At 35.5% G+C, this 27,706-nt stretch overlaps 3 protein-coding genes across 5 annotated transcripts; 1 reads left to right on the top strand and 2 right to left on the bottom strand.

The window, feature by feature from the left end:
- Window positions 1-1,633: 1,633 nt before the first annotated feature.
- Window positions 1,634-4,530, top strand: LOC106445781 (histidine protein methyltransferase 1 homolog). Of its 3 annotated transcripts, none has more exons than XM_013887414.3 (9): window positions 1,634-1,997; window positions 2,142-2,989; window positions 3,065-3,127; window positions 3,199-3,265; window positions 3,340-3,440; window positions 3,550-3,594; window positions 3,675-3,953; window positions 4,043-4,145; window positions 4,234-4,530. In XM_013887414.3, exons 2-9 carry the CDS (start codon window positions 2,855-2,857, stop codon window positions 4,314-4,316), a joined length of 876 nt encoding a protein of 291 aa, XP_013742868.2. In that variant the 5' UTR covers window positions 1,634-1,997; window positions 2,142-2,854; the 3' UTR covers window positions 4,317-4,530. The 3 variants fall into 3 exon arrangements, with proteins under 3 accessions (XP_013742868.2, XP_013742867.2, XP_013742866.2); XM_013887413.3 differs by having other exon boundaries at window positions 1,634-2,038; XM_013887412.3 differs by having other exon boundaries at window positions 1,634-2,989.
- A 170-nt stretch (window positions 4,531-4,700) lies between these two features.
- Window positions 4,701-5,420, bottom strand: LOC106445782 (protein RALF-like 32). The gene has a single exon (XM_013887415.3). It carries the CDS (start codon window positions 5,222-5,224, stop codon window positions 4,865-4,867), a length of 360 nt encoding a protein of 119 aa, XP_013742869.1. The 5' UTR covers window positions 5,225-5,420; the 3' UTR covers window positions 4,701-4,864.
- Window positions 5,421-8,249: 2,829 nt separating this feature from the next.
- On the bottom strand, window positions 8,250-11,262 carry LOC106449425 (selenium-binding protein 1-like). The gene is made up of 8 exons (XM_048778062.1): window positions 11,122-11,262; window positions 10,618-10,719; window positions 10,097-10,292; window positions 9,777-10,004; window positions 9,378-9,609; window positions 9,189-9,296; window positions 8,827-9,099; window positions 8,250-8,739 (listed from the first exon to the last, which is right to left on the bottom strand). Exons 1-8 carry the CDS (start codon window positions 11,162-11,164, stop codon window positions 8,458-8,460), a joined length of 1,464 nt encoding a protein of 487 aa, XP_048634019.1. The 5' UTR covers window positions 11,165-11,262; the 3' UTR covers window positions 8,250-8,457.
- Window positions 11,263-27,706: the final 16,444 nt, after the last annotated feature.

The following is a 27,706-nucleotide window of genomic DNA, read 5'->3' as shown; positions in this document are numbered from 1 at the left end:
TTGCTATATGAAAAGGTATCAACATCTTCACTCTATGAATGATATATTCTATCTCTATCTAATCAATACTCAAACTATTTCTAAAACAGTTTTACTCTTATGTCTGACTTCTCAGAATTATGTGATCCATAGATTCATTCATCCCTGCTGGTCTTGGCAATCACTACCGTTCATCTTCACACGTACTTTTTAAACTCAAACGGCAAACGCCCAGGTAACATAAACTCTTTCAGCCTCTTTTGTTAGTCATATTTGGCTTTTAAACAGGACCAACTAATGTAAATTCTGCCCCCACCTTAAAGACACATGAAGCTGTGTATAGCTCAGATTGTTGGAGTTCTCCAACAAAATGGATGGTCGTTCGTTTCTTGCACCAGATGCGGCATGAAGCTGCACAGATCTGGGACATACGTCAGGTGCAACAGATGTGTTTCTCCAAACGTCACGGGTGGGATGAGGTACAAAGTGGTAACCCTCACCCTTATCGAAAGGAACAACTTAGCTAATTTAAATACACGTTCACAGTTAAGATACTCTTTTCCAGGTTTTGTGTTGAATTCGCTGTTGACAACGACAACGACAGTGCCACATTCGTGGTCTTCGATAGGGAGGAGACAAAACTCACTAAGCAAGATGCATCCACTCTAGCTCTCAAGGGAGTATGTTCTTAGTCCAAACCTCCATCTAGATTCTGTTTGAAATTGTTTGGATTACCTTGTCTGATCCTCAAAACTCAAACCTATTAACCAGCGCTACCAAGTTGCCATGAAGAGCTAGATGGAAAGGAATGCACTTTCCTGATTCGCGCCATGCAGTTTCACCCTCCAACCATCGTACAGTACGTTCACTCTGCAAACAAGACGATATCTCCTTCGGCACTCAGCCAGAGGTGCGGTAGTCTAAAATTTCAGTAACTTAACATTCATGTTGAACTTAAATAACACATATGTCATACTATTTCTCAAAGTGGCAGCAACAAACAAGCTTTTGGTGTGGATGTCCAAGCTGGAGGATCAACAACATATGCCAGCTACACCGTTGATGGGGAGAAATGAGCAATGGAAGTTGATGAAGCAAATACGCTTCCGAAGACGCAGAATATAACTGCAAACACCTCCGTGAGTGTAATAGTTTTAAGTCCGGCAGACCGGCATACCCACTTAGCTTTCGGGTCAATTGAAATATATATATTTGTATGTTTTCATTCTTTAAACTATAGTTGTGTGTGTCTTCAATTATTTGCATACGATCTCTTACTAGAGGAAGAATTACTTTAATTTAAATAAAAAGAAAGTTGACTGGATCTTTGCATTTCTTGATAAAGTCATTCTGTCTGACATTTTTTATTTGACTGATTAATGAGCTTTCATATAACTCGTTTATCTCAAACAATATAACCTGTAATTAACTTTTAAAATGATGTTTTTCCGACCCATTATGTCCCAGCTAAATCTCTTATAAATCGTATGCTAATTAAAAAAAAATTATCCTTCAAATGGGTACACAAAGAATGATGCGTTTTTTTTTTGTGAAATAGTACCAACGGTATGCGTAAGAACATAAAAAAACGTTTAATATGTTCTGAAATAAATAGGACCAACTTTTTCATATATTAAACAACACTATGTTTACGTTGGCTCAACAACACGACCTCTTTTCTCTCTCCTCTGCGTATCCTCTCCTCTTCCTCCCATCGTCAACATCTGGTTTTTCTCCGGTGACCGGTGTGTGGTGGTTCCGTTAACACCACCGCCGGTCAAATCGTTTGTAGATTTTCATCCTTTATGTCCTAGGCTTTATCGTGTGTATTTTCTTTGAGTTTTGGGCTGATGTTCGTGTTGGTTCGTGAGCTTGGTGAGCTCTGCTATTTCTCTATGATTTTTGTCATGCTTATGTCGGAACCGCGGTTCACTTGGTTAGTAGATGTGGCTGTGGCTGTGGTAGGTTGTAGCAGCACAGATCGTGTTTCAGATCTAGAAATGGAAGTTCATCAGTTTGTGAGTCTTGCTCGTTAAAGTCTCGTCCTTTCTCATTTTCGGTAGAGATGTTGAATGTCTTGATCAGTTTATTGATTCTATATTGGGAGTGTGTCACTTGTCTTAGTAGTCTTTTTCTGGGGGTATTGCGTCCATTGGTTGCAGGTCGTCTGTTTCTTCTCTTGTGAGTGTGTCCCAAGAGGTTCGGTTGGCATGGCTTCATCTTCATTGTGTGTTGGGAGAGCTTCTTTCTAAGGAATTTGGACGTTTAGATATCCAAGGTGTGTGGACTGGTAGCGGTTCCCCTTGTCGAGTTATGAAGTCTCTGGTTCTTGGTCTTATCGATTGGCGGGCGAGGCAGCAGCGATAAGTGTGGTTTGGGTGCAGAAGTGGAGATTATTGGGTGGTGGGCTATAGGCAGCAGCGGTAACTTCTGATCATTGGTTTTCCCTTAGCTTTAAAGTTTACTAAGTTTTCTGTTTTTCTCCTACGAAGATGGTAACCGTTTATTTGGTTTTATGTTGGTGTAGATTTATGTTTTTTAAGTCACCCCATTATGGGTTTAAGTCATCCTAGTATGGGTTTTAGTTGCCGCTTTTTATGGGCTCTTGGTTTTGGGGCTATTTTGTTTTGCCGCCAGCTTTTGTAAGAATATTGATATTTCGATTATGAATGTATTTCAATTTGGGGAAAGAAAAAAAAAACAACACTATGTTTACAGTCCCTAGTTGATAGATAATTGATTGGTTTAATGAACCGTTAAATCGAGCTTTAAACCGACGGTTCGATGGGTTTCTATTTGTTTCCCCTGTGCTCTGCTCTGCTCTGCTCTGCTCTGGTGTGTTGAAGAGGAGTAGCTGCAGCCGAAGCTTTCATCGATGGCGACGAACCCGACGTTTCAGCTTTTCTCTTCTTCGAACGATAAGTCATCATCCCAAGGTTTAGGGTTGTTCGATTCACCAGAACCACCTCGTCCTCCACCGCCGCCTCCTGTTGAAGTATTCTCCTCCGAGGTATCGTCCCTTTTCACTTCCTCTCCTTTTATCTTCTCCCGTAACTTTCCATCTCTGGCCATTCCGTCGCAGTAGGTGTCTTCCTCCGTTGCTTTCTCAGTGGATAAAGTGAATATCGGCCAAGTCACTCTTTTGAAGGTGAGCTTTTTAATACTAAACCATTGAAGATGATGGAAGTGAGTGTACTCAGTCTCTGTTTTGGTTCTTAGGGTCGTGTGAACACGAAAGAGGTCTTTGGATTGCCTAACTCGGATTTGGTTCCTGGAGTCTATGAAGGTAATCTATCATCTTCTTGATATGGTTTATGTGATCTGCATCATTGCAGTATCCTCAAATTCGATTTGATAAAGGTGGGCTTAAGCTTTGGGAAGGATCTATAGATCTTGTCAAAGCTCTTGAGAAAGAAACACAAACTGGGAACGTTTCATTCCCCAGAAAACGGGTCCTCGAGGTAACCCTCATTGCTTCTTCATCCTGTTTTTGTTTCCCATGGAGTAGGCTGTATCACATGTTCATGTTTATTGTAATTCACACATAAGTCGTTTAATGTATGGTTTCAGCTTGGATGTGGTCATGCACTTCCAGGAATCTATGCGTGTCTCAAGGTAAGCTGATGCTTTAGAGCTCTGTTTCTAAAACTACCTTCTTAGATCTTTCTAAATTATTTTTTCTATTTGGTGTCCAGGGTGCAGATGCAGTTCATTTGCAGGACTTCAATGCTGAGGTCCTTCGATGTCTCACCATTCCCAATCTGAATGCTAATCTGTCCGAGAAGCCTCCGTCTGTCTCAGTAGGTGATAAAGAAGTACGCTTCTTTGCGGGTGAGTGGAGTGAAGTTCATCAGCTTCTTCCGCTAGTTAATGATGGCGAGACTGGTAAGAAGGGTGGTTATGACATCATTCTAATGGCTGAGACAATATATTCTATCTCCGCTCAGAAAAGTCTCTATGAACTGATTAAAAGGGTACAATCTCGTTTTCTTCTAGATAGCAAAACTTTTATGATCACTCCTTAAAGATTCGTTGAAGGTTTAATTCTTGATTCTCGTTGCAGTGCTTGGCCAATCCTAATGGAGCAGTGTACATGGCTGCAAAGAAGTACTATTTCGGGGTTGGTGGAGGGACAAGGCAGTTCCTGTCTATGGTTGAGAAAGACGGTAAGAATGATCTGGGTTGTGTTTGTTAATCTTCTGCAATGGTAATACACCCGTTTACTAATACTGCATCAATTTAACTTCATTGTAGGCGTTCTTGCTTCAACCTTAGTGTCTGAAGTCACAGATGGCTCTTCCAATGTCAGAGAGGTATGGAAGCTTTCGTACAAGTAAGTCAAAGTTCTACCGGGATGCAATGTCGCCTTCTGATCCAAAGATTCATCGAGTTTAGTGGGTTTTGTGTTCAAGAAAAACAAGAAAACTCAATATCTCATTTATGTTAACCTTACAGATTATGTTGACTTTATCATCAACTTGGCATCGCCTTAGTTTTGTACTTTGATGCAGGCTCTGGCTAAACAAAACGCTTATGTGTTTATGCCCTTGATTTCAACCGGATCAAAGTACCAAATTATGGGTCCAAGGACCAAGCTAAGGATAGTTGGTATTGATGGGGTTTACTCATATTATCTAATTTTGGTCACTCCAATTGAACTTGAGATAAGAGGCGTAGCAGTTGGCGTCGACTATGTCAAAAAGGCATCCTCCCGACACAAATATGGCAAAATCTTAAATCAGAAATTTGTTTTTTCACCCAACACTTACTTTTATCTAACAAAGGAAACCCCAATTTCTTAAATTACACTTGAAACCAAAACGATTCAAACTGACAAACATCAGATTAAAAGAACATAAAGAGTCATCATAATGATGGTGAGTGGTCAAGAATCACCCCTGCAACGGTAGTGCTTAGAGCAGCCTCTACTGTAAGGATTAGACGGCGGAGGAAGACATCTGTTGGAGTAAGACTCGCCGCGGTTGCCACCGTCGCAAGCAGGCTGATTCCTCCTCAAAGCTTTGTATGAAAGCGTCTGCGTCTGCTCCTCCGTCAGTCTCTGGCTTGACCATGACTCCATTATCACCGTCCTTTCCTCAGTCTCCTCCAAGCTGCTGCACTCTCGCACCGAACCATTGCACAGAGATCGTGATGCTGATGATGATTCCTTTGACATGACGTGTCCAAGAAGGTAGAGGAAGATGATGGTAATGGTCAAGAAGATCTTTAAAGGTTGTGTCTCCATTTCTTTGAATAGAGAAGAGAGTGAACCCTGCAGGCGGATCTTGGCTTATATGAGTACTAAATAAGCATGGAATGCCACATTGGGACTATTCTTCATAAATAGTATTTCAAGATAAAACTTAGTGGGAGTAGCACTGGTGAGGGACCGCACTTCACCTAACACACTGCTTTACTTAATTGAGTACCAAGTATTATTTATGTCGGATCAGTGTATCTCTATGCATATGTTATAATTATTCAGACTTATGCATCTCTTGTTTTTCTTGTATCTTATAATGTTTTTTGTTTAAAAAGTTTGAATCCGGATTATTAGTGGACACACTTTTCTCAGTAGAGACAAAATAAAAGGTACTATATGACAATGTAAACACCACATGTATAAAGAAATCTAATCACGAATATAGGGAATTTTGTGATAGGATTTTTTTTTTTGAAACACAACTTTCATTAAAATAAAAAAAGTTTTAAGTAAGAGCGAAATCCTCACTAGACACATTCAATACATGTTTTGCAAGCATATCAATTGCACTGTTATCTTTCCTAGAGATCCAACCAAAAGAGATAAATTCAAAATAGTTCGCAGTGCAGAGAATATCTGCCACCACTCCACACAACTCTAGTACAGTGTTTCCATTCTTGATGCTATTGATAAGAAAAGATGAACCAGCTTCACATTTCAAGTTTCGGATACCCAAGTCTTTGCATTTTAGAAGAGTTGATCTTAGTGCCAAGTTTTCTCCCATCAGAGATGAAAACACATGCTGCTCCAGTATCGCAAATTGTAGCACTTTTTTCTGTCTTGTGATGGTCCATTCTAATTCAGCCGACGACGATCCAGGGCGCCAAGCTGCATCAGTTCTTAGTACCATTGATGCCAACATCTGAACATGAACATCAATCTTCTTTTCTTGGTATACCCGGTAGTGGAAATTCTTCGAAGACAAGTTTGCTTCGGGCCGTCCAAAACTGCCATACAATCGCCGGTGCCAGATAACATGTAGTAATACCTGTGGGTGGTAAACAAGGTAAAGAAACCACATTTGACCAGAAAACTACCAAAATCTACCCAATCCACTATTATCAGAACCAACAACAAACAGGGCTGTGCGCCAAACGTCTTGAGCATATTGGCAGTGAACAAATAGGTGATTGATAGATTCGGGACTACCGCATCGTTTACATTTTGGATCAGCATCGATGTGCCTATCCTCTAATCTTGTCCCCACTGTTAGAGTTCTCTTTAGAGCCTTCCACACGAGCATTTTAACCTTAGGTGCAGTTTTAAGGCTCCATACTTGTTGGTTTCAGTTGATTGTTTTTTCTTCCAATTCTTCTACGATATTTTCAGAGACTGTAGTGATATATCTGGACCGTACTATGTATTCCCATGTTTTTGTTCCCATCCAGCAGCGTCTATCTGGAGCCTCGGAAAGACTACGACGAATTTTCAGGATTTAATCTTCATGAGCTGGACAAATAAGCCTTATCTTTTCTACATCCCACTCAGTGGTGTCGAGGTGCATGAGGCTTGAAACCTTAAACGCTGACGTTTGCTCAGTAGATGGTCCAACCAGCAATTCACAGCTAGAGCTGCTCAGCCAAGGGTCAGACCATAAGTCCGCTGCATTGCCATCACCTATTAGCCACCCTGTGTTTTTCTTCAAGAGCTATATACCTATTAAAACTCCTTTCCAGCCATTACATTCTGACCCTCTATTCGGCCTAAGAGGATGTCCGGATTGTTGCTCAGTCCCCATGCCAGTTTAGCCAAGAAAGCCTCATTAAAGCAGTCGAAATCCAGAAATTCGAGACCTCCTTTACTCTTCGGCTGAGTTAGTTTTGTCCAAGAACTCCAAGCCAACTTTTTGTGCCTAAGCGATCATCCCAATAAAACCTTGTCATCGCTGACTGGATCCTTGTTTGTACGAGATTCAGTTGATTAGAATGATGAACTTCAAGATGGGGTGACTAAAGACGTTTTTATTAGAATCAGACAAGGGATTATAAGGGACTTAGGCAGTTTAAAACAAGTCATAGCGTGAGATGGGATTGCCGAGAGTACACTTTTCAGCATAATTCTAACTTCCCGGCTAGGGAAAGACGTCTTGTTGACCAGCTAACTGCATTTTTCTTGATCCACTCCACTATAGAAGTAATTAGGTCTATTTTTTTCTTCCCGAAGTTTTTCGGTAATTCCAAATACTTATCCAATCCTCTTTCGTTTTGGATTTGCAGGACTTCTTTAACCGCTAATTTCAGAGAATAGTCCAGGTCAAAGACCGAGAGCCCTAGATCCTAACATGTGCCACCATATGAGGGCTGGAAACATTATGCTTTCAAATGATCACACTGTGGAATCTTATATAAGTGGATAAAATACGCATAATCATAACTTCTTAATTATATGAAAAAAATCTGCAAAATTGAATACTACATTTGTATTTGGTAAGATCTTGCAAAAGGTTATGCATTAAAAAATCTTGCAAAAAGTTATAACTATTGTTATGATTGGCTGAAGTTTTAATTAGTAATTATGCAAAATTGTAGAAATAATGACGTAAAAGTTGAAAATTTTGGGGTTTGTAAACTACTATTCTCTCTGTTTCATATTAAGTGTCACATTAGTTTTTTTTTATTACATAAAAAGTGTCGTTCTACAATTTCAATGCAATTTATACACTTACTTTTACCTCAATATTAATTGTAAAATGCCTTGATTTTATAAATAAACGTATTTATTAGTTAAATAGATAACATTAATGAAAACATAAATATATTTCAATCAGTTTCTTAATATATGTGAAAAAATTTAAGTGACACTATCTTTAAAGTTTTGTTATCCTTGATTATTTGGAGTATTCACTAGTTCATTTAGTTAAGTTTTTGTGCAATCTACAGAGGTAAATCTATGATTCACTAGTCCAATCAGTTAATTTGTAATGAGTATGTAGAGGTGACAATCTATGATTTATTAGTCCAATTAGTTATTTGTAATGTAATGTTTGTAGCTATGAATATGATGCATGGAATAAGAACGGGTATTTTTAATGTAAGGTGACACTACATGTGTTCACTCGAAATGTAGAAAGTTTTTATTACAAACCATAGCAACAAGGGATCTCTTATTATTGGCTTTCTATTCAACTCGCAAATAACAACTTTTTTTTTTGAGAAACACACAACAACTTAAAACATTCAATTTAAACGTAACACAACAAACTCACTCTTCCAAATTTAAATCCAGATATCGGAAGTGCAGTCACCACCTGGATATCTCATCTCATGGGCAAGCGCAGGACCATCTGGTTCATCACCAAAGTCCACAAAGAAATCAGGGTTTATGGATAGACCACCTTTCTCTGTATCAACATCAATCTGAATAATGTGTGATCCTTTATCCATGAGTTCCGGGTAAAACTGACGGTCCCACGCACTGAAGAGCGAGTTTGTTGCATACAATCTTTTCCCATCGAGGCTCAACTGGATCATCTGAGGTCCTCCTCTTAGAGATTTCCCCTGCAAACATCGACATTTTAAAAGAAGAGGTTGTATAGAGTTCATATAAAATGAAACTCAAATGCTCTTTCCGCGGGTACAACATACCTTGATCTGAGGAACATCGAACTGGTAAGTGCTACCATCTTCTCTAACAGCCTTAACAGGACTGCCCTTCTGTAGCAGTCCTCCCACCCAAATCTGTCCGGTTAAGACAGGGTTCTTAGGGTCTTCGATGTTGTACTGGCGAACGTCTCCATGAAGCCAGTTCACAAAGTACATGAACCGGTCATCTAGTGAGATCAAGAAGTCAGTGATAAGCCCTGGCATTTCTGGCAGAAACCAGTTCTCTACTTTGAGGGGTTTAACATATATAACCACCTACAAAAATAAATAAAAAACAGATCAAATTGCAGATAAATTAGAGAACAGAAAGGGTTAAATGAAGAAGATTACGAAGCTACACTTGCCTCATGGCTCCAGGTGTCATCACTGTTCTTGAAAAATCTTATCATATTACTTGATAAAGCACCCCCAACAAATCCTGTGTCTTTAGAGGGATCGTGCAAGTATCTAATCTGTACAACAAAAGTATATATCCCTTCTAGAAAAAGACAGATCAAATATTCACATTTAAGTTAGATGTTTGGTTATGTTACCTCCAAAGGTAAGAGACCAGTCTCTCCAAGGTCAATTAATTGTTTCATTTCACCTCCTGGCCAACTATAAACATGTAGATGGCTTCCGTACAAGCCATCAGCAACGTCTTGGAGATCAAAACCTTTGGTGAAGGCTTTAGGTGCTCCCCAAGAGGTGCTGATCATTGTCTTGTGACGCGGTTGGTACCAGAAATCATAACCAAACAAGGGACTATGTCCTTCTTTCTCCCACCTAACCATACAAATCAAAGTCCATTAATGAAAAGCTTCTAACATTTACTGCATTGTATATGTTCACTCTCCTTGTCTATCCCTTACTTCATTTTTTCTTACAATTTGTATATGACTGATAACTGATTGGAAACTAAAGCATGATGATTTAGTTTTGTAATAAGATACCTAGTCTTGATGTTGAAATCAGAGTCAAGGAGGAGAAACCCATTTCCCTTGGCGTTTCCCTCTTCGTCTCCAAGACAGGACACCATGATTTCACCAGAGGCAAGACAATGAGCTGTGTGTGGATACGCCAACCCAGTCTTTTCAGCAATCTCTTTAGGATCAACATACTTATACAAAGACGGTGCCCTCGGGTCTGCCTTTGTGTCAATCGCATAGATGCGACCAGATCTTCAGAAACAGCAAAAAAAAAACCATCATCAAGACAGAGAAACATATTAGAGATATGACTAAGAAAAATGTACAGGATGAAGGATTCTTACACAAGGGATGGTAACACGAGATAGCGTCTATCAGCAGAAGCATCACCATGGCAAGAGCTGCATGAGTTCCAACCAGAATGATGAAGCTCATCCCCCACAAAAGGCATTGGCAGTCTGTGAATGACGCTTGAATACGTTGGTGAGTTTGGATCAACATCCACCGTTGCCAAGTAATCCGGCTTCTCTCGTCCCGTTCCTTCAAACCAAATTACAAATGAATAAATCAGAGGAGACAGGATGTTTTGTCAACTAAATGAATATTATACAACCAACACAAAGATTTTCACTACCAACTTCTGGTTAACGGATCTAATGCGGAAAATGAAAACAGAGAATCTCAAGGGTATTGTAATTTCTATCTAGAATCTTTGAGAGTCTATTCCCTACCAAATCTTGAACCAAAGTTATAAGAAGTAAGGATTCTGTCTGAAAGTACCTTTCAAAACATTTGATCTGGACTCTATAACTTTAGAAAGAGATTAAAAACATACAAACTAACACATATACGATCAAAAGTGTACCATTGTAGACGGCAGTGACGTAGATGAGCTTTTCCGATGGTCCGGACATGGCGGCCAGTGGCGTAGCATAACCGGGACCTGACTTGCAACATCCCCTGCTTCTATTAAGGGATATGTATCCCACATTGGAAAATCAATGGGACATTAAGTAATATATAAAATGTTAGGGCCAATCCACTAATTGCCAATTGGTTTTGAGTTGGAAGCCTATAATAAACCCGAATCTAACATGGTATCAGAGCGATAAGATCCTTTGACCTAATTTACTACAACTACTACTACTATACCGATGGTGGGCCCTCTGTGGATGTTATTCCCACATTATCCACGCTTCAGACCTAGATGTCTGAGCGTGAGGGAGGGTATTGATGAGAAACATCCCACATCGGATATATAAGAATTAATCTACTATTATATAAAGGGTTAGGGCCAATCCACTAATTGCCAATTGGTTTTGAGTTGGAAGCCCATAATAAACCCGAATCTAACATGTCTAACAGCTTCCGCCCTTGCTCACCGGAGCTATAACTTCAGCTTCCGTCGCCATTTCTCTTTCCGTCTCTTGAAATCAAATACCGTAGTTATATTTATATGGTAGTCGTTATCGCAAAGACATGTGATTTTGGTTTATAAGTGAGAAGTTTTTGGGTGTACTAAAATGCTGACTTATCGTTCATTATATTTTATTTAGAAGTCTGTGCCAGGTGAGGTATACGTGAAGGAAACCAAAATTTTAAAATATACATCTACTTTGGCTGTTAATAAGCGTTGACCAAAATATGGAGGGATGTATTTGAAACAAAGGATGAACTAGAGGAATAAAACATATTAGGGGAAAAATTCACAAAGTAATTAGGGAGTTTTTAACAAATAATTCACAATTTGATGTCAAACACAAAACTAACTCTTATTTTGTCAATACTATTTAGCCATGAACATTTCATACCCTCCTTAATTTTTTGAAATATTTACAAAATTACCACTATAATTCAACTTCATTTTAATTTCGAAAATGGCAAAAAACCTAAAACATCCTAAACATTTCTTTTTATTTACAACAATGCCACAATCTTCAAATTTTTTTCAACCACGATGAACAACCATTTTTTGAGCTTTTAAAACGTAAGAACTCAATTTATATCTACTATTTTTTTTCTCATTCTACACCAACAAATCTTCATTTCCTTTCCATTTTCATCTTAAAAACTCTCATAAGTTTCATTTTCACAAACACAAGTTTCATATTTTCGTGATTCTTTAGTAAAGAATCGTCAAACCTGTTTCTTTTTGCTCATATTTGGATTTTGGACAGCGGAATAGGTTGGAAACACGCTTTACACAAGAAAATGTAACTATTTAAATAGTTTTCGTCAATTTTCAAATCTATGTCGCGATAGTAGACTGTTTTGTATGTCTACGTATATGTGTAAACTTACGATGTGGTATTCTTGTCAATGCACATGTTAGTTTTGCAATTGACCAAAATTATTTTTTGCAACGAAGTCTACGTCTTAACCTTTGAAAAAAAATCGGTAGACTTACGAAGAAATCTACATAAAAGAGGTTAGTTTTGAAACTGACCAAACTTTTGACTTTAACAAAAGACTTCATCAGAATTCTGCATCAAGTAGGCTAAGTCTGCAAAATGGCAGTTTTGCATTTGACCAAAATTTTGACTTCTCTGAATAGATTAATTTTGTGTTTGACTAAAAAGTTAAGAGATTAATCAAAAATTAATTAAAGTGTAGACTTCATATGAAGTTTACTAATCTTAAAAAAATGTATACTTCATATGAAGTCTACAATTTTATTTTGGTCAAACACAAGACTAACCCATCGGATTTGAGAATAGACTTCATATGAAGTCAACACATTCGTAGACGTCCATTTAAATCTACTCTAGAAGGTCAAACTTGTTCCATTGCAAAACTAACCTCTTTCAAAAAAAAAAAAAAATGTAGACTGAAAAAAATTAAAAAAAAAACTTATACTGCATATGAAGTCGACTATTATTATTCATCATGTTTTTCATGATTCTATTGTTTTACAATGTACGTTAATGAATCTTAATGGTCTTGAATAAATTTCAAAATTAAACGTGTTACAATTATGGAACTAACAAACTTCTTGTTTAATTAGTTTCTTAACTAATAAGTGTAATTACTTAGGAGTCTGCTTCTGTATTTTTATTGTTTGAAGTATACACTTGAAATATATTGGAAAGTTTTTATGATTAATTTTACTCATGAAACTTCTTGAGAAGTTTATATAGATTTTTTTCTTACACATGTGTGCTAGTTATTGTTTTACCTTATGGTGGATTTAATTGTTTGGTTGATTTGAATATCTTGTGAAAAAAATTGATAGCTAACAAAAATTAATAATATCATACAAATGAAACACAACTAAAAATGAATATAATGTTTATAGATTATGCATCAAAACAATGATTTACAAATGAATATTTTATAATGATAAATTATTAAAAGAAATTTATTAAAATATAGAGTTTGTTTATTATTCATAATTTTGATGGCTAAAATGAAGTCTTGGAAAAGAGTACCTGCAAAATAAGATTAAATTATGAGAAAAACATAAGATAAAAATTTAAATAATATTTCAGTAGACTTCTTATCAAGTCTACTAAACTTTTATGGATTATTAGACTTTATTTAAAGTCTATTAGCCTTAATTTCTAAGAAGTCTACACTAACGAAAAAAAAAACAGATCTAAAAATGTATATTTATAAAATTTGAAAATAGTTTCTTTTAAAAAATTTCAAAATATCTTTTAACCTAAAATAGTAGCAAAAAAAACATATAGTTTTAATCTATAAATTTAGTTCAATATAAACACAAAATATAGATTTAAAATTGATAGATGTAAATTTTACATTTTTGAGAAGATAAATTGAAAACTTTAGAAGATAATACCTGCAAAAAAGATAAAATTACTAGGATAATATATGAAAAAAAAATTAAAAAATATTTGAGTAGACCTCATTTGAAGTCTACTTTATTGGATAATATTTAATCTGAAAATATGTATATTAAAAACATGAAAATAAGTTTAAATCTGAAAAGAAATAGAAAATATAATTTATAAGATAAAATAGTAGTAAGGTAAACACATAGAGTTTTAATATGTAACTTTTATTAAATATAAATATAAAATACACATTTATATATATATATATAAATATATATATATATATATTACATTTTTGGGAGGATGATTCATTGAAGAAAATATCTGAAAAATAAAATAAAATTATGAAAAAACATAAGACAAAAAAATAAACTCATATTTTTGTAGACTTCTAATGAAGTTTGCTTAAACTTTCTGGTTTAGTAGACTTTGTTTGAAATCTACTAGATTTAACTTATAAGCAGACTTCATTAGAAGTCTACTCTATCATATTCAGACATTACATTTAGAAAAGAGAAAATAGTTATAAATTTGAAAACAATTCAAAATATAATTTATAAGATAAAATTGTAGCAAAATAAATGCACACAGTTGAATCTATAACTCTATTTGAATATAAACATAAAATATACATTTAAAATCTATAGATCTACAACTTACATTTTTTTCTTTATTGTTTTAGAAAAATTAATATATAAATTTAAATTTTTCAATCTTTATTCTTCTTATAATTTTAATATATGATTTCAAAATTTTTATAAAAAAACTAAATTTAATTTAAAAATATTTTTTGTACTCTCAAATCCTAATAGACTACAAAATACATCTACTATACCATAAAACTGAGTAAACTCCATTATGCATCTACTATACCCTAAACCACAAACTCCAAAACCTAAATGTGTACTTGATAAGAAAAAAATCTCAATTAATCATTGTATCAAATACCAAAATATCTAAAATATAGACTACTCAACACTGGTATGTAAATTTACGTCAATAAAGTAAAAAACCATCTAAATTAGAAATATAACCCTAAGAATCTAACCCAAAGAGACCTTACATGTTAGAACCTTTTGTAACTAAACCATAAGTATTGTCCAATACATGGTTAGCAAATTAATATATATATATATATATTAATTTTTTCAGTTATATTAAATTTTAATTTATATACCTCGTATTAGTTTTTATGTTGATATTTATAAAAAAATATTCACAGAAAATATTTTTACACATTTTAAAATTAAATTATTAGTTTAAATTATGATATAAACTTCAGAATAAGTCTACGGAGTAGACTTCTTACGAGGTATACACCGTATAGATTTCTATATATGAAAACTTAACTTTTGAAAGATGGAATCGTACAATTTTCTAGTTTTTTGTTTGATCATAAGGAGTAAATAGCAATTTTGCTATCATTGTATGTTAATTTTGCATTTGATTGAATAGGAAGTATAATTTTATGTGTCACATGAATATATAGGCTATATTTTGCAAATCCCCAAATAATCATGTAACAAAATAATTTTTAGATATGATAATTTCTCATGAAAACATACATAATTCTCTTTCTCCACGTGTGGCCGTAAATAAATTGGGAGGTCTATAATCTACCAAATTATAATATAGTATATTTATTAGAAAATAGTACCAAATAATCAAATTTTATTAATGAGCTACCAAATTATAATATACTATATTTATTATAAAATAGTATAAAATAATTGATTTTTATTAATAACATGACAACAAATATAATATATATTAAAATTAAAAAATATTATTTCTTAAAATTATTTAAGGCCAGTGGCATTCAAATGTAAATATTAGAAAAAATTAAGGTTAATTTTTATTTGTACTTCACTTTTAATAGATTAGAAGTATCACTACAAGAAAACAGTGGTATACTGAGGGAAAAAATCGTCGGTATGTCGTCGGAATAACGCTATTCCGAGGACATACCGACGAAACAAGTCGTCGGAAATATCTCCTTGGAAAATCATATTTCCTCGGAATTCCGTCGGAAATATCCGACGGAATTCCGAGGAAACAAAATTCCGAGGAAACTCCGAGGACACAGAGTTCGTCGGAAGGTTCCTCGGAATATACCGAGGGACGTCTTCCTCGGAATATTTCGATGGAATTCCGATGGCCCAATCCTCGGAAGTTTCGACGAAATATTCCTCGGAATGTATATCGGAAAATTCCGAAGAACTTTTGTCCCTCGGAAAATTCCGAGGAACTTTAGTCCCTCGGAATATTCCGAGGAATTTCAGTTCCTCGGAAAATTCCGAGGAACTTTAGTCCCTCGGAATATTCCGAGGAATTTCAGTTCATCGGAAAATTCCGAGGGACTAGAGTTCCTCGGAATTTTCCGAGGATCTGCTTTCCCTCGGAATTTCGAAAAAATTAATTTTTTTAAAAATTATTTTTATTTTTAAAAATTAAAAATTTTAAAATTTAAATTTGAAATTTTAAAATTAAAATTTAAATTGAATAAAACATAAAACATTAAAACATAGTAGATAATATTCAAAGTTAAATAAAACATTCAGAGTTTTTGGTAAAAAAAAAAAACTACTGGTCTGGAATGTTCGGGAACACCTCGTTCGGGTACATCCTCTTCATCATCTCCATCATCTGCTCGTTCAGCCTCTTCTGGGTCTCATAGCCCGCCTGTTGAGCTGCCATCTGGGTCTCCAACGCAGATATCCGATCATCCTTGTCCTTCAGCTGAGCCGTAAGAACTTCTGGATCAACATATGCCGGTGGTGCAGAAGAAGGAGCAGCCGACCGGGAGCGACGACCCAAACCGACCAAACGTCCCTTTTTCTTTGGAACCGACTGAAATATAAATAACCAAATTTAGATAATATAAATTGATGATAAAATAAAAATCAAGAAATAATTAAATTGAACTTTAAAAAAAAAAAACTTACCGATTCAACGATTTCGTTGATTCGAACCCGGGACAAGTTGGTCGAGGCCGTCGAATCGTCATCATCGGTTTGAAGCTGAGACACTTCGTCATACACCTGAGTTTGGACCAGGTCGGCCACGTCCCTCACAAGACCATCATCAATCTGGCCGGTCTTCTTGTTGGTATACGCCCTTTTCATAAGGGCGAGATCATCAACCGGGTTGCCCTCATTTTCTTCCGCCTTGAAAAAAATAAATTAAACAAACATTAGAAATATTGAAAAAATGTACAAAAAATAAAATTCTGAAACTTAAATAATTGAAGAAAAAGCGGTTGAACTTACCATGCGATCCGCCAGAGTGGCAATAGATTGAGCACCCAAGTTATGCTTGTAGATGCCCTTTCCTTTACGGTCGCTCCTGCGGTTGTTGGAGTTGGTGGAAGAAGTTTCTTTCGTCTCTTCTTTATCCCAATGCGCACACAACTCCTTCCAGACCGTGTCGTTCATCGACTTTGGGACCTTTTAATTTAAAAAAAAGTTTAATAATTTTAAAAATAATTTAATAAATTAAAAATTGTTAATAAATTAAAAACCAACTTGTTTACTTCCCACTTCTTCTTCCACTCGTACATCTGCTTCCCATAGTTGTCCATAACTTTATGGACAAAATGGTGATAGATAGAGAGCGTATCATCGGAATTCCAGTTGAATTCTTGCTGAAATAGTTTAAAAATAGTTTTTAAGCACAAAAATATAAATAGTTTAATAATTACAAAAAAAAGTTTTAATAAATAAAAAATAGTTTAATAATATAGAAAATAGTTTAATAATTACAAAAATAAGTTTTAATAAATAAAAATAGTTTAATAATTAAAAAAATAGTTTAATAATTAAAAAAATAGTTTTAATAATATTTAAAATGTCTAATAAATATAGAAAATAGTTTAATAATTACAAAAAATAGTTTAAATAATATTTAAAATGTCTAATAAATATAGAAAATAGTTTAATAATTACAAAAAATAGTTTTAATAAATAAAAAATATAAGTTAAAAATTTGAATACTTACCGCAAACTGACGAAACCACAGATGCTGCTTCTCGAGAGGGAAGTGAGTAAAAGTCGGATGTCCCCTGTCGAGGGCCGAGTACATCATACGGTTGATCCATGCGCTGATCCCGTTCCCGGATCGGTTGAACCTAATAAAAAAAACAAATTATTAATAAAAAAACAGTTTAAATAAAAAATAGTTACAAAAATAAAAGTTAAATTACCATGTTTGACCATGTCCATGTGGATACTCAGTGAGATAGGGAAGATGGTCACGACCGGGTTGTCGAACCAACTCCGCAACACTCATCACTCCCGGAGGACCCGGAGGAGCAGGAGCGGGTGCAGCAGCGGGAGCGGGAGCAGCAGGAGCGAGTAATGGAGAGGGAGATGTATGGTATGAGCTGTGGGGCGAAACGGAATCCTGAACATGGCTGGAAGAACCCCGAGACTGGCTCCCCATACCACCCCGGCTACGACGCTGGCGAGGCCGGATCTGATCATCATTAGACCTGTAAATTAAAAAAAAACATATTTAAAAATTAGTTCCAATAATTTTAATTAAAAAATAACAGTTTAAATAAAAAATAGTTAAAAAAATAGTTTTTAATCACAAAAATATAAATAGTTTAATAATTAATAAAAAAAAATTTAATAAATAAAAAATAGTTTAAAAGTTTAAAAAATAGTTTAAATAAATCCCAAAAACAGTTAATAATTACGAAAAATAGTTTTAAAAATATTTAAAATGTTAAATAATTACAAAAAATAGTTTTCATAATATTAAAAATGTTTAATAAATATAGAAATTTATATTTTATATATAAAATACATAAAACGTTTTATAACCACAAAAAAATGATTTTAAATATTATATATATGATTTTTAATCTTAAAAAAAGTTTTATAGATTTTAAAAATGTTTAATAAATATATAAATGAATTTAAAATGCAAAAATAGATTTTATATACAAAAAACGTTTTCAATATATATATATAATTACAAATTCGATTTTTATAACCACAAAATTAATAAAAACTAAAAAAAAAATTCAAATCAAGTGAAATACATAATCAAACTCGATTTTACACAAATCTACCATTCACCCTAACAAAATCTATAAATCTCATTCCAAAATCATCAAATCTACTTAAAAACCATACAAATCTAACCTAAAAGAGTGGGATAGGGTTCTTACATGATTATGGGGGAGGATTAGGGGAGATTCGCCGGAAATCGCGAGAGAGAACGGTGGAGTCGCCGGAAATCGCGAGAGGGAGAGACTGTGCGGCGCGGAGAGAAAGAGAGAAATGGGGAAGAAGATCGGGCTCGCCCTAATATTATGATGCGTCCGACGGAAATTATCCGTCGGAATTTCGTCGGAAATATTTTATATTTCCGTCGGAATTTCCTCGGAATTCTTTGATTCAATTTTCCCGAAATATTTGGCGGCTTGGTTTACCCGGTTAAATGAAAATATTCCGAGGAACCAGGATTCCTCGGAATACCCTCGGTAATTACCGAGGAAATTCTGAGGAACCATGGTTTGGGGTTTTAAAACATCGATTATTTTCGCCGTATTTCATTTATTATACAATTATAATGCATACCATTGAGGATTCTTTGTATAGATGATCATAAACCATGAAATAACACAATTTCAAAAATAATTGTAAGTATTCCCTTTACCGTTTATTAAAGTGTATAAGTGTTTCTCTTATGTTGTGTGGTTTTCGTTCATGCAATCGTAAAAGTGTTTGTTATTGGATAAAACACCAAAGTTCCTAGTTCCAAACATCATAATCTGGTTAAGACACTTAATGAAGGTTATATACGTGTTATTCAATCCGTAAAACGTTGTTTTCGATTTAAAACCCCAAGTTCCTCGGAATTTCCTCGGAATTTTTCGAGGGAATTCCGAGGAAATCTTTATGTTCGTCGGCATTTCCTCGGAAAATTCCGAGGAGATTCCGAGGAAAAAGAATCTATAATCAAATCCCCAAGTTCCTCGGAATTTCCTCGGAATTTTCCGAGGAAATGCCGACGAACATAAAGATTTCCTCGGAATTCCCTCGGAAAATTCTGAGGAAATTCCGAGGAACTTGGGGTTTTAAATCGAGAAGATCTATTCCGAGGAAATTCCGAGGAAAACCTATCTGTCCTCGGAATTTCCTCGGTATTTATATTTAAAAAAAAAAAAAAAAGGTCGACGCTAGTCTGTTTCCGAGTCGTCATCACCAGATGAATCTGAATCTGGATCTTGGTGAAACTCTCCAATCACTGGTTCATCCTCTACGTGAACGGCGGCTTCCTCTCCGAAGTCGGTTAAATCGACTACAAGGCCAACTCCACCTAAATCTTCTGCTGCACTTAAGTTGCCGGATGTGCTTGGTTGTAGTGGGTCTTCCAGCTCAGAACTTCCCTGAACTCGGCCTCTCGGGTTGAGTCTTGTAACAGTAACCCATGGATCATCTCTGTTCCTTACCCGGGGGTACTTGATATAACAAACCTGATCGGCCTGAGAAGCAAGAATGAAAGGATCATAATATTGCAGCTTCCGTCTTGAATTTACTGATGTAACACCAAATGCATCTGTTCTCACACCTCGATCTGGAGTGTTGTCGTGCCAATCACAATAGAAAACAGTACAGCGCAATCCAACCATGCCCAAATACTTGATTTCCAAAATCTCATTTATGTGTCCGTAGTATACATCATCTCCTGATGCAGAACAAACACCAGCATCGTAAGTCGTACTCGAACGTCTCCTCTTCTGAGTTGTGAATGCATATCCTCGAGTACAAAATCTCGGATATGACTTCACAACAAAGTTTGGTCCAACGACCATCTCGCGTATCCAATCGTCAAATGTTTCACCTCTGGCCAAACCATCACTCACATAAGTAAACATCCATCCACCAAATTCTCTCTGCTTCATTTCTTCTAGTTCGTCCTCTGTGGCGTATCTATATTCTAACCGCTTTTCTGCCATGAAAATCCTTTCATATTGAAGAACATCTTCGCAGTTGGTGAGTAAATATGTTTGCAAATGACTGCGCTCCTGATCAGTAAGTCGACGGTCCTTTGGTTTTCCGCTAAGTCGTCCAACGTCTGTGAAAATGTCTGGAACCTTCCAATGATATGTTGCCCGTTCGCCTCTATCATCATGCCGAGCAGGTCTTCTGTTTTTGGTCTGAACTTCTGCTGGAAAGTAGTACTCGGCAAAGTTTGAAGTTTCTTCATTGATCATCTGTGCGACTATAGACCCTTCCACCCTACTTAAATTTTTCACCATCTTCTTCAAATGGAACATATACCGCTCATACAGATACATCCATCTATACTGCACAGGACCACCAAGTTCCAATTCTCTTACCAGGTGAATAACAAGATGCTCCATAACATCAAAAAATGAGGGAGGAAATATCTTCTCAAGGTTGCACTGAATCACAGCTATGTTAGTCTTCAAATTTTCAATACCTTCAAGAGTCACTGATCTTGTGCATAAATCGCGGAAGAAACCACTTATCCCTGCAATTGCTTCATGAACATTTCGTGGTAATAGTTCCTTGAAGGCAAACGGAAGGAGGCGCTGCATCATTACATGGCAATCATGGCTTTTCAAGCCAGTAAACTTTCCTTCCTTTCTGTCGATACAGTTACGCAAATTAGATGCGTAACCGTCTGGAAATTCCACATCGTTTGAAATCCAATCAAAGAACGCATCCTTTCCCGCTGCATCAAGTCGGTATATGGGAAAAGGAGCCCTACCACTCTCATCAACATGAAGTTCTGAACGATCACATATATCGACTAAATCCAGTCTTGACTTCAAATTATCCTTTGTTTTACCTTGAACATTAAGGATCGTGTTCATGAGATTGTCAAAAAAGTTCTTCTCAATATGCATGACATCTAAATTATGCCTTAGTAGATGATCCTCCCAGTATGGCAGATCCCAAAAAATACTTTTTTTGTGCCAGTTATGTAGGTTTCCAACACCATCTACCGGAAAATGCTCATGTCCACCGACGTCTGGCGTCCTTTCTGCACCAAAATCTCTAAGTTGTGTCTTCAAATCTTTCCCACGAATTTCCGGAGGTGGACTGTCAAACACCCTCTTGTTCTTCGTAAACAAATTCCTACTTCTACGATATGGATGATCTGGTGGTAGAAATCTCCTGTGACAGTCAAACCAACACGTTTTCCTTCCGTGTTTTAGTTGGAAAGCATCAGTGTTATCTTGACAATATGGACATGATAGCCTTCCATGCGTTGTCCATCCAGATAACATACCATATGCTGGAAAATCACTTATTGTCCACATTAGTACTGCCCGCATTTGAAAGTTTTCTTTATACGAAACATCGTATGTTTCAGCACCTTGAGCCCATAGTTGTTGCAACTCATATATTAGTGGCTGAAGAAACACATCAAGTGATCTCTTAGGATGCTCTGGTCCGGGAACGAGAATCGAGAGAAACAAAAACTCTCGTCGCAAGCACAAGTTTGGGGGTAGGTTGTATGGTGTAAGAATGACTGGCCATAGAGAATACTGTCTTCCACTCTTGCCAAACGGGCTGAAACCATCAGTACATAATCCAAGGTAGACATTTCTTCTCTCATACGCAAAGTCGGGATACTTTGATTGGAAATGCTTCCACGCTTTTGCATCTGAAGGATGTCTGATCTCACCATCTGTTGAGTGCTCCGCATGCCATCTCATTGGTTGCGCTGTGCGTTCAGACAGATACAGCCTCTGCAACCTTTCCGTCAAAGGCAAATACCACATCCTTTTATATGGTACTGGAACTCTTCCACTCGTATCTTTATAACGAGGCTTCCCACAAAATTTGCATGAAACCCGCTGTTCATCCGCCCTCCAATAAATCATGCAGTTGTCTCTGCATACATCTATTACCTGATACGATAAACCAAGACCAGCTACGAGTTTCTGAACCTCGTAGTATGAGCCAGGAGCTACATTATCTTCGGGTAGAATACCTTTTACATAATCAGCAATCGCATCCACACAGTCTTCAGCCAAATTATAATCCGTCTTAATGCCCATCAATCTTGTAGCAGATGATAAAGCTGAATGACCATCTCTGCAACCTTCGTACAATGGTTGCTTTCCAGCATCCAACATATCATAAAATCTCCTAGCTTCGGCATTGGGTAAATCTTCCCCTCTAAAATGATCATTTACCATCTGCTCAGTACCTACACCGTAATCTACATCCGTTCTAATTGGATCTTCTAATCTAACCGCTGGCTGAGGTTCGCTAGTACTACCATGTTCATAATCAGTTTCTCCATGATGATACCAAATTTTGTAACTTCGTGTAAACCCACTCAAATATAGATGAGTCCAAACATCCCATTGTTTAATAACTTTTTTATTTTTATAATTAGAGCAAGGACATCTTAACATACCTGTTTTTGCTTCCGGTTGTCGGTGAACTAACCCCATGAATTCGGTTATACCTTGTTGGTATTCTTCCGTAAGCAATCTCGTGTTCGGATCCAAATGAGGTCGATCGATCCAAGAACGAAAATAATTTGAAGAAGACATGTTTTTTATGAATCAAATTCGTGTGTAAAGAAAGTGAGAGGGAGGATGAAGATATGGAGTGAATGAAGAGGAAGAGGGGTGCTTGTATTTATAGTTGAAATCCTGCCGACGGTCCGAGGAAATTCCGACGGAATTCCGATGCAAACGGCTAGTTCGTCGGAATTTCCTCGGAATTTTTAAAATCTCCCAACGGCTCTCTAACGTCTATAATATTTCCTCGGAATTCATCGGTTTTTTCCGAGGAATACTAGTTTCCTCGGTATTCCGTCGGAATATTCCGACGAGATGAAATTTCCTCGGAATTCCGTCGGAATATTCCGAGGAAATTCCGAGGAAGCCAAATTTTGTGTTTCCTCGGAATTGCCTCGGAAATTCCTCGGTATATTCCGAGGAATTCATTTTCCGTCAGAACGTCCGTCAGAATACCGTTGTTTTCTTGTAGTGTATGAAAAACGAAAACGCAGCTCGGGTTGACGCTATCAACAACAACAATAATATAAGTGAAACAACACCAGCAGCGACCACTCCTACGGCCAACACAAACGCTGCAGGACTCAAATCAAAACTCTTGTCATGGCTCTTTTCCAGAAGAAAAGCGACCAAGACAAGCTCGCAGAAAGCTTATTGTCGAAAAGATGTTGGCTCCCTAATGAGACCAAGATATCACTCACAGAAAAGGCAATGCTAAAATTTATCAAACCCCAAAAAAAATTATCATGTTATCAATCTAGAAAGATCTTGCCGCAACTTCCCATGCTTCCACTGTTGCTCATCGGAGCTATAACTTCAGCTTCTGTTTCTATTTCTGTCTCTTGAAATCAGATACCCTAGTTAGCCTGATTAACGGAAAATCTTATTTGATTACAAGCCCGATTCGAACAAAATTTCTCAATTCATCTGATACATTCCTAAATTTTTTCACCCACTAAACCCGACAAAATCCACTAGTATTTTGAATCCCCAAGAATCGGTTACCGTTCTTACCCATCGATGAGGACCATGGGAAAGTGATGTTCTCCTTGTTGCCTCTTTTTTTTTAACAACAAACATGTATTCTATTACTCAAATTTGAGGTGGTCTGGGTAACCAGATCAAAATAAAATAACCAATATAACAAATCTCACGATAAAAAGATCTTGCAGTCTTAGCTAAAGAGTCAGAAATTCTATTTTGCACTCTCGAGATATGAGATATCTTGGAGTCCGGAAAACATATCAGCAGCGTGTTTATCGTCTCCAGTTCGGTTGCAAAACTTTGCCAAGCGTGAGACTCTTTTATTATCGCGATCATATATTGCAATCTGTTCCGAAGCTCTGGCATGATAAATGTTGAAACATATTCTCCATTGCCCATCACAGTATTTCTATTTTTGAATGCAAAGAAGTCTCTCGCCATCTTAAGTTCCGTGTCCCTATAAGTTAATTTTTTCTCTAAACTAGTCATCCAAACCCAACGACAACCACTGAACTGTATTGTGAAAGTTCGGGAACCATCCATCCTACATATATTATCTAAACATATGACTTGGGATTCCTCAATATTCTGCTCTCGTGGAATGGCGTTACCATTTCATTTCGTTATTCCCTCGGTTACGCTAGGTATATAATATATGGTAGTTTATTGCAAAGACATGTGATTTTGATTTATACATGAGAAGTTATTGGCTGTAAGAAAATGCCGACTTATCGTTCGTTATATTGTATTAAAAGTCTGTGGTGAGGTATACGTGAAGGAAATTTTAAAATATAGATCTACTCTGGATGTTCATAAGCGTTGACTTTTCTATTAAAATAGGATTACATTAAAATTTGCAAGTTTGTTTGACCAAAATATGGAGGGATGTATTTAAAATCAAGGATGAATTAGAGGAATAAACATATCAGGAGAAAATTCACAAAGTAAATAGGGACTAGCATCCGGGCACCCGTTTGACTTCGGGTCTATTCGGATTTCGGTTTTGGGATTTCGGGGTTAAAGATTACAGCCCTATTCAGATATTTATAAATTTTGGTTTTGTTTGGATCATTGTGGGTTCGGTTTGGATTCGAATAACCCGTTTAAATTTTTTTAAAAAAATTTAAGTTCATATATACTTTAAATTTCTAAAAATTTAAAATAAAAATAATAGAGAATATATAAATTTGAATAATGTATACCAAAATACCTAAAGTTAACGTAAAAATTGGTTTGGGTTGAATATTTGGATGTAAAATAAGTAGATATTTCAAGTATTTTTGGTGTTTTGAATATTGCCTAGTTGTTTAAAATATTTACTTTTGATTATTTGATGTTTTCAAGTATTTTGGACAACTTTTAAATATTTTATATATTGTGGATAAATTTTTGGATATTATTGGGATTTTGCAAAAATGACTCAAAACTCAGAGTCAAATGCAAAACTAACCCATGAATGTTTTAGAACTTTCATTTGCCTTATTCACCTCCAAAAGTTTGGATTATTCACGTAAATGCAATACTTTTTTTATTGAAAATGCTTGTTTTACTTAATCATCCACATATTTCTCTTTTATTTACAGATTTTCATTATCATCAATACACCATCCACAATGAACAATTAATTTCAAGTTCTAAATGCAGCTAAAATCAACATCTGCATCTTCATATTCTTATTTCGTACACACAAAACCCCATTTTTCTTTCATTTCCGCGTTTACACAAATAACTATCTAAATAGAAACAAACAATTCATTAAAATCAAAATCAACATAAAAAGAGTTTAATATAAAAAAAAAATAAACATATATATGTCAAATTCTAATTTTTGCAGAAGAAAAAAAAATGTTAAGCTCCAAAATCTAATTAAACCTAAAATTAAAAACAATACTACAACATATGTTATCAGACCCTAAACCAAAGAATACCATGACTCACTACATTCACTTATATATGTTGAATACAATTCAATTTTACTAGATCTTAGTTTATATCACTCATCTATATTGAATACAATTCAGTTTTACTAGATCTTAGTTTATATCATTTACAAATGTTTATAATGACAAGATTTCAATTTTCCCTCATAAAAGTATTTTTTATAAAGTTTATAAATTATTTTTAATATCTACTATATGAAAAGACTTCATGGAAGTCTTCTCGCATAAAAATTACAAAACCACATAAGACTTGTAGGGGTTATATTCGTAAAACTTCATTCTGATTTTTGTTTTATCATAAGGGGTTGATCGTAATTTCACTAGCCTTTTGGATTACTTTTGTATTTGATTGAAGTTGGAATATATTTTTGCATTTAAAATCAAATTTTAGATCATTTTTGACAAATTCTCCTAATATATTTAAGTATATAAATCTGATCGGAGCTATTCAAATACTCAAAATATTTTTGTTCGGTTCAGACTCGGTTCCAGTTCTTTAGAGACTAAAATTTTGAACTAGTTCGGATATTTAACTAGTTTCGATTCGAGTTTGGTACTACTTTTACGAATCGGATTTGGTCCACTTTTTCGGATTCTGGTTTTTTCCGAGCCATGGTAATTATGTAGCAAATTAATTTCTAGATGTGATAATTTCACACTAAATCAGGCATAGTTCTCTTTCTGGTTTCTCCGCGTGACTGTATATCAATTGTGAGGTTTGTAACCTAAAAATATATAATATACTCTATTTATTAGAAATCGTATAAAATGATTGATTTTTATTAATAACATGACAACAAACATAATATACATTAAAAATATATAATTCTTATTTTTTAAATAAATAAAATTTTCAAAGTTACTATCATTATAGAACGTAAGAAATATTATTAAACAAACACGGTAGTATCCTGGATCCGAACTAATTAAGATTTTTTTTTGCACGAGCTAGTCATGCTCGTTAATCATACGCCCAGAAACGCGGAACAAGGTTGAGTTGTACAAGAAAATAGAAAACAAAAACAGCATTACATGTGGGTGACAAATGTAATTAAAAATAAAGAGATTCATCGAGTTCGGCTGCAACTTGCCAGCATTTATAAGTTTTTTAATAAGTGATGTAAGATAATATAGTTTTTAATAAAATACAATCTCGTTTTGCCGGCAATTAGTTTGGGTTAGACATGTGAGGGAAGAAACGGAGAAATAGAGTAGTAGTTAAAGCTCACAGGAACGGTTGTCATCTTTGATTGTTCATCGAGTAAATGGTCCAAGACTCCAAATTATCAGATTTTTATAAATTCTAGAAAAGGAGATAACACATACTGTAGGGTACACTGTACAACTTAATAACGTTTCCACGAAGGCTACAAGAAGTTTATATACAACTCCTTTAATTTAACTAGTCAGAAATTAAATGACTGTCAAGGACACAAGATGCGCCTCGCATCATGCTAAATATTCCTAACTTCTATATATACTGTTGGGTCAAAATCGTTTCCTAGCAAAATCAAAGGCTAAAATCACCCGAGATTTGTATCTAACCATGGACGTTTGGCTACCTATTGGTGCTCGGATCAGATATTTTGGATTTCGATTCTAATTTATTGCACATTCTAATTCTTCTTCGTACGGACCGAGTTCGGATATAACCCAACAGTTTCAGTGATAATTTGTATTACTTCTTTAAACCCATAAGTAACTAAATATCGT

Source organism: Brassica napus, chromosome A4 (assembly GCF_020379485.1).
Source record: "Brassica napus cultivar Da-Ae chromosome A4, Da-Ae, whole genome shotgun sequence".
Taxonomy (NCBI): Eukaryota; Viridiplantae; Streptophyta; class Magnoliopsida; order Brassicales; family Brassicaceae; genus Brassica; species Brassica napus.
Note: the sequence above shows the minus strand (reverse complement) of the source record. Positions and strands in the feature narration are given on the sequence as shown.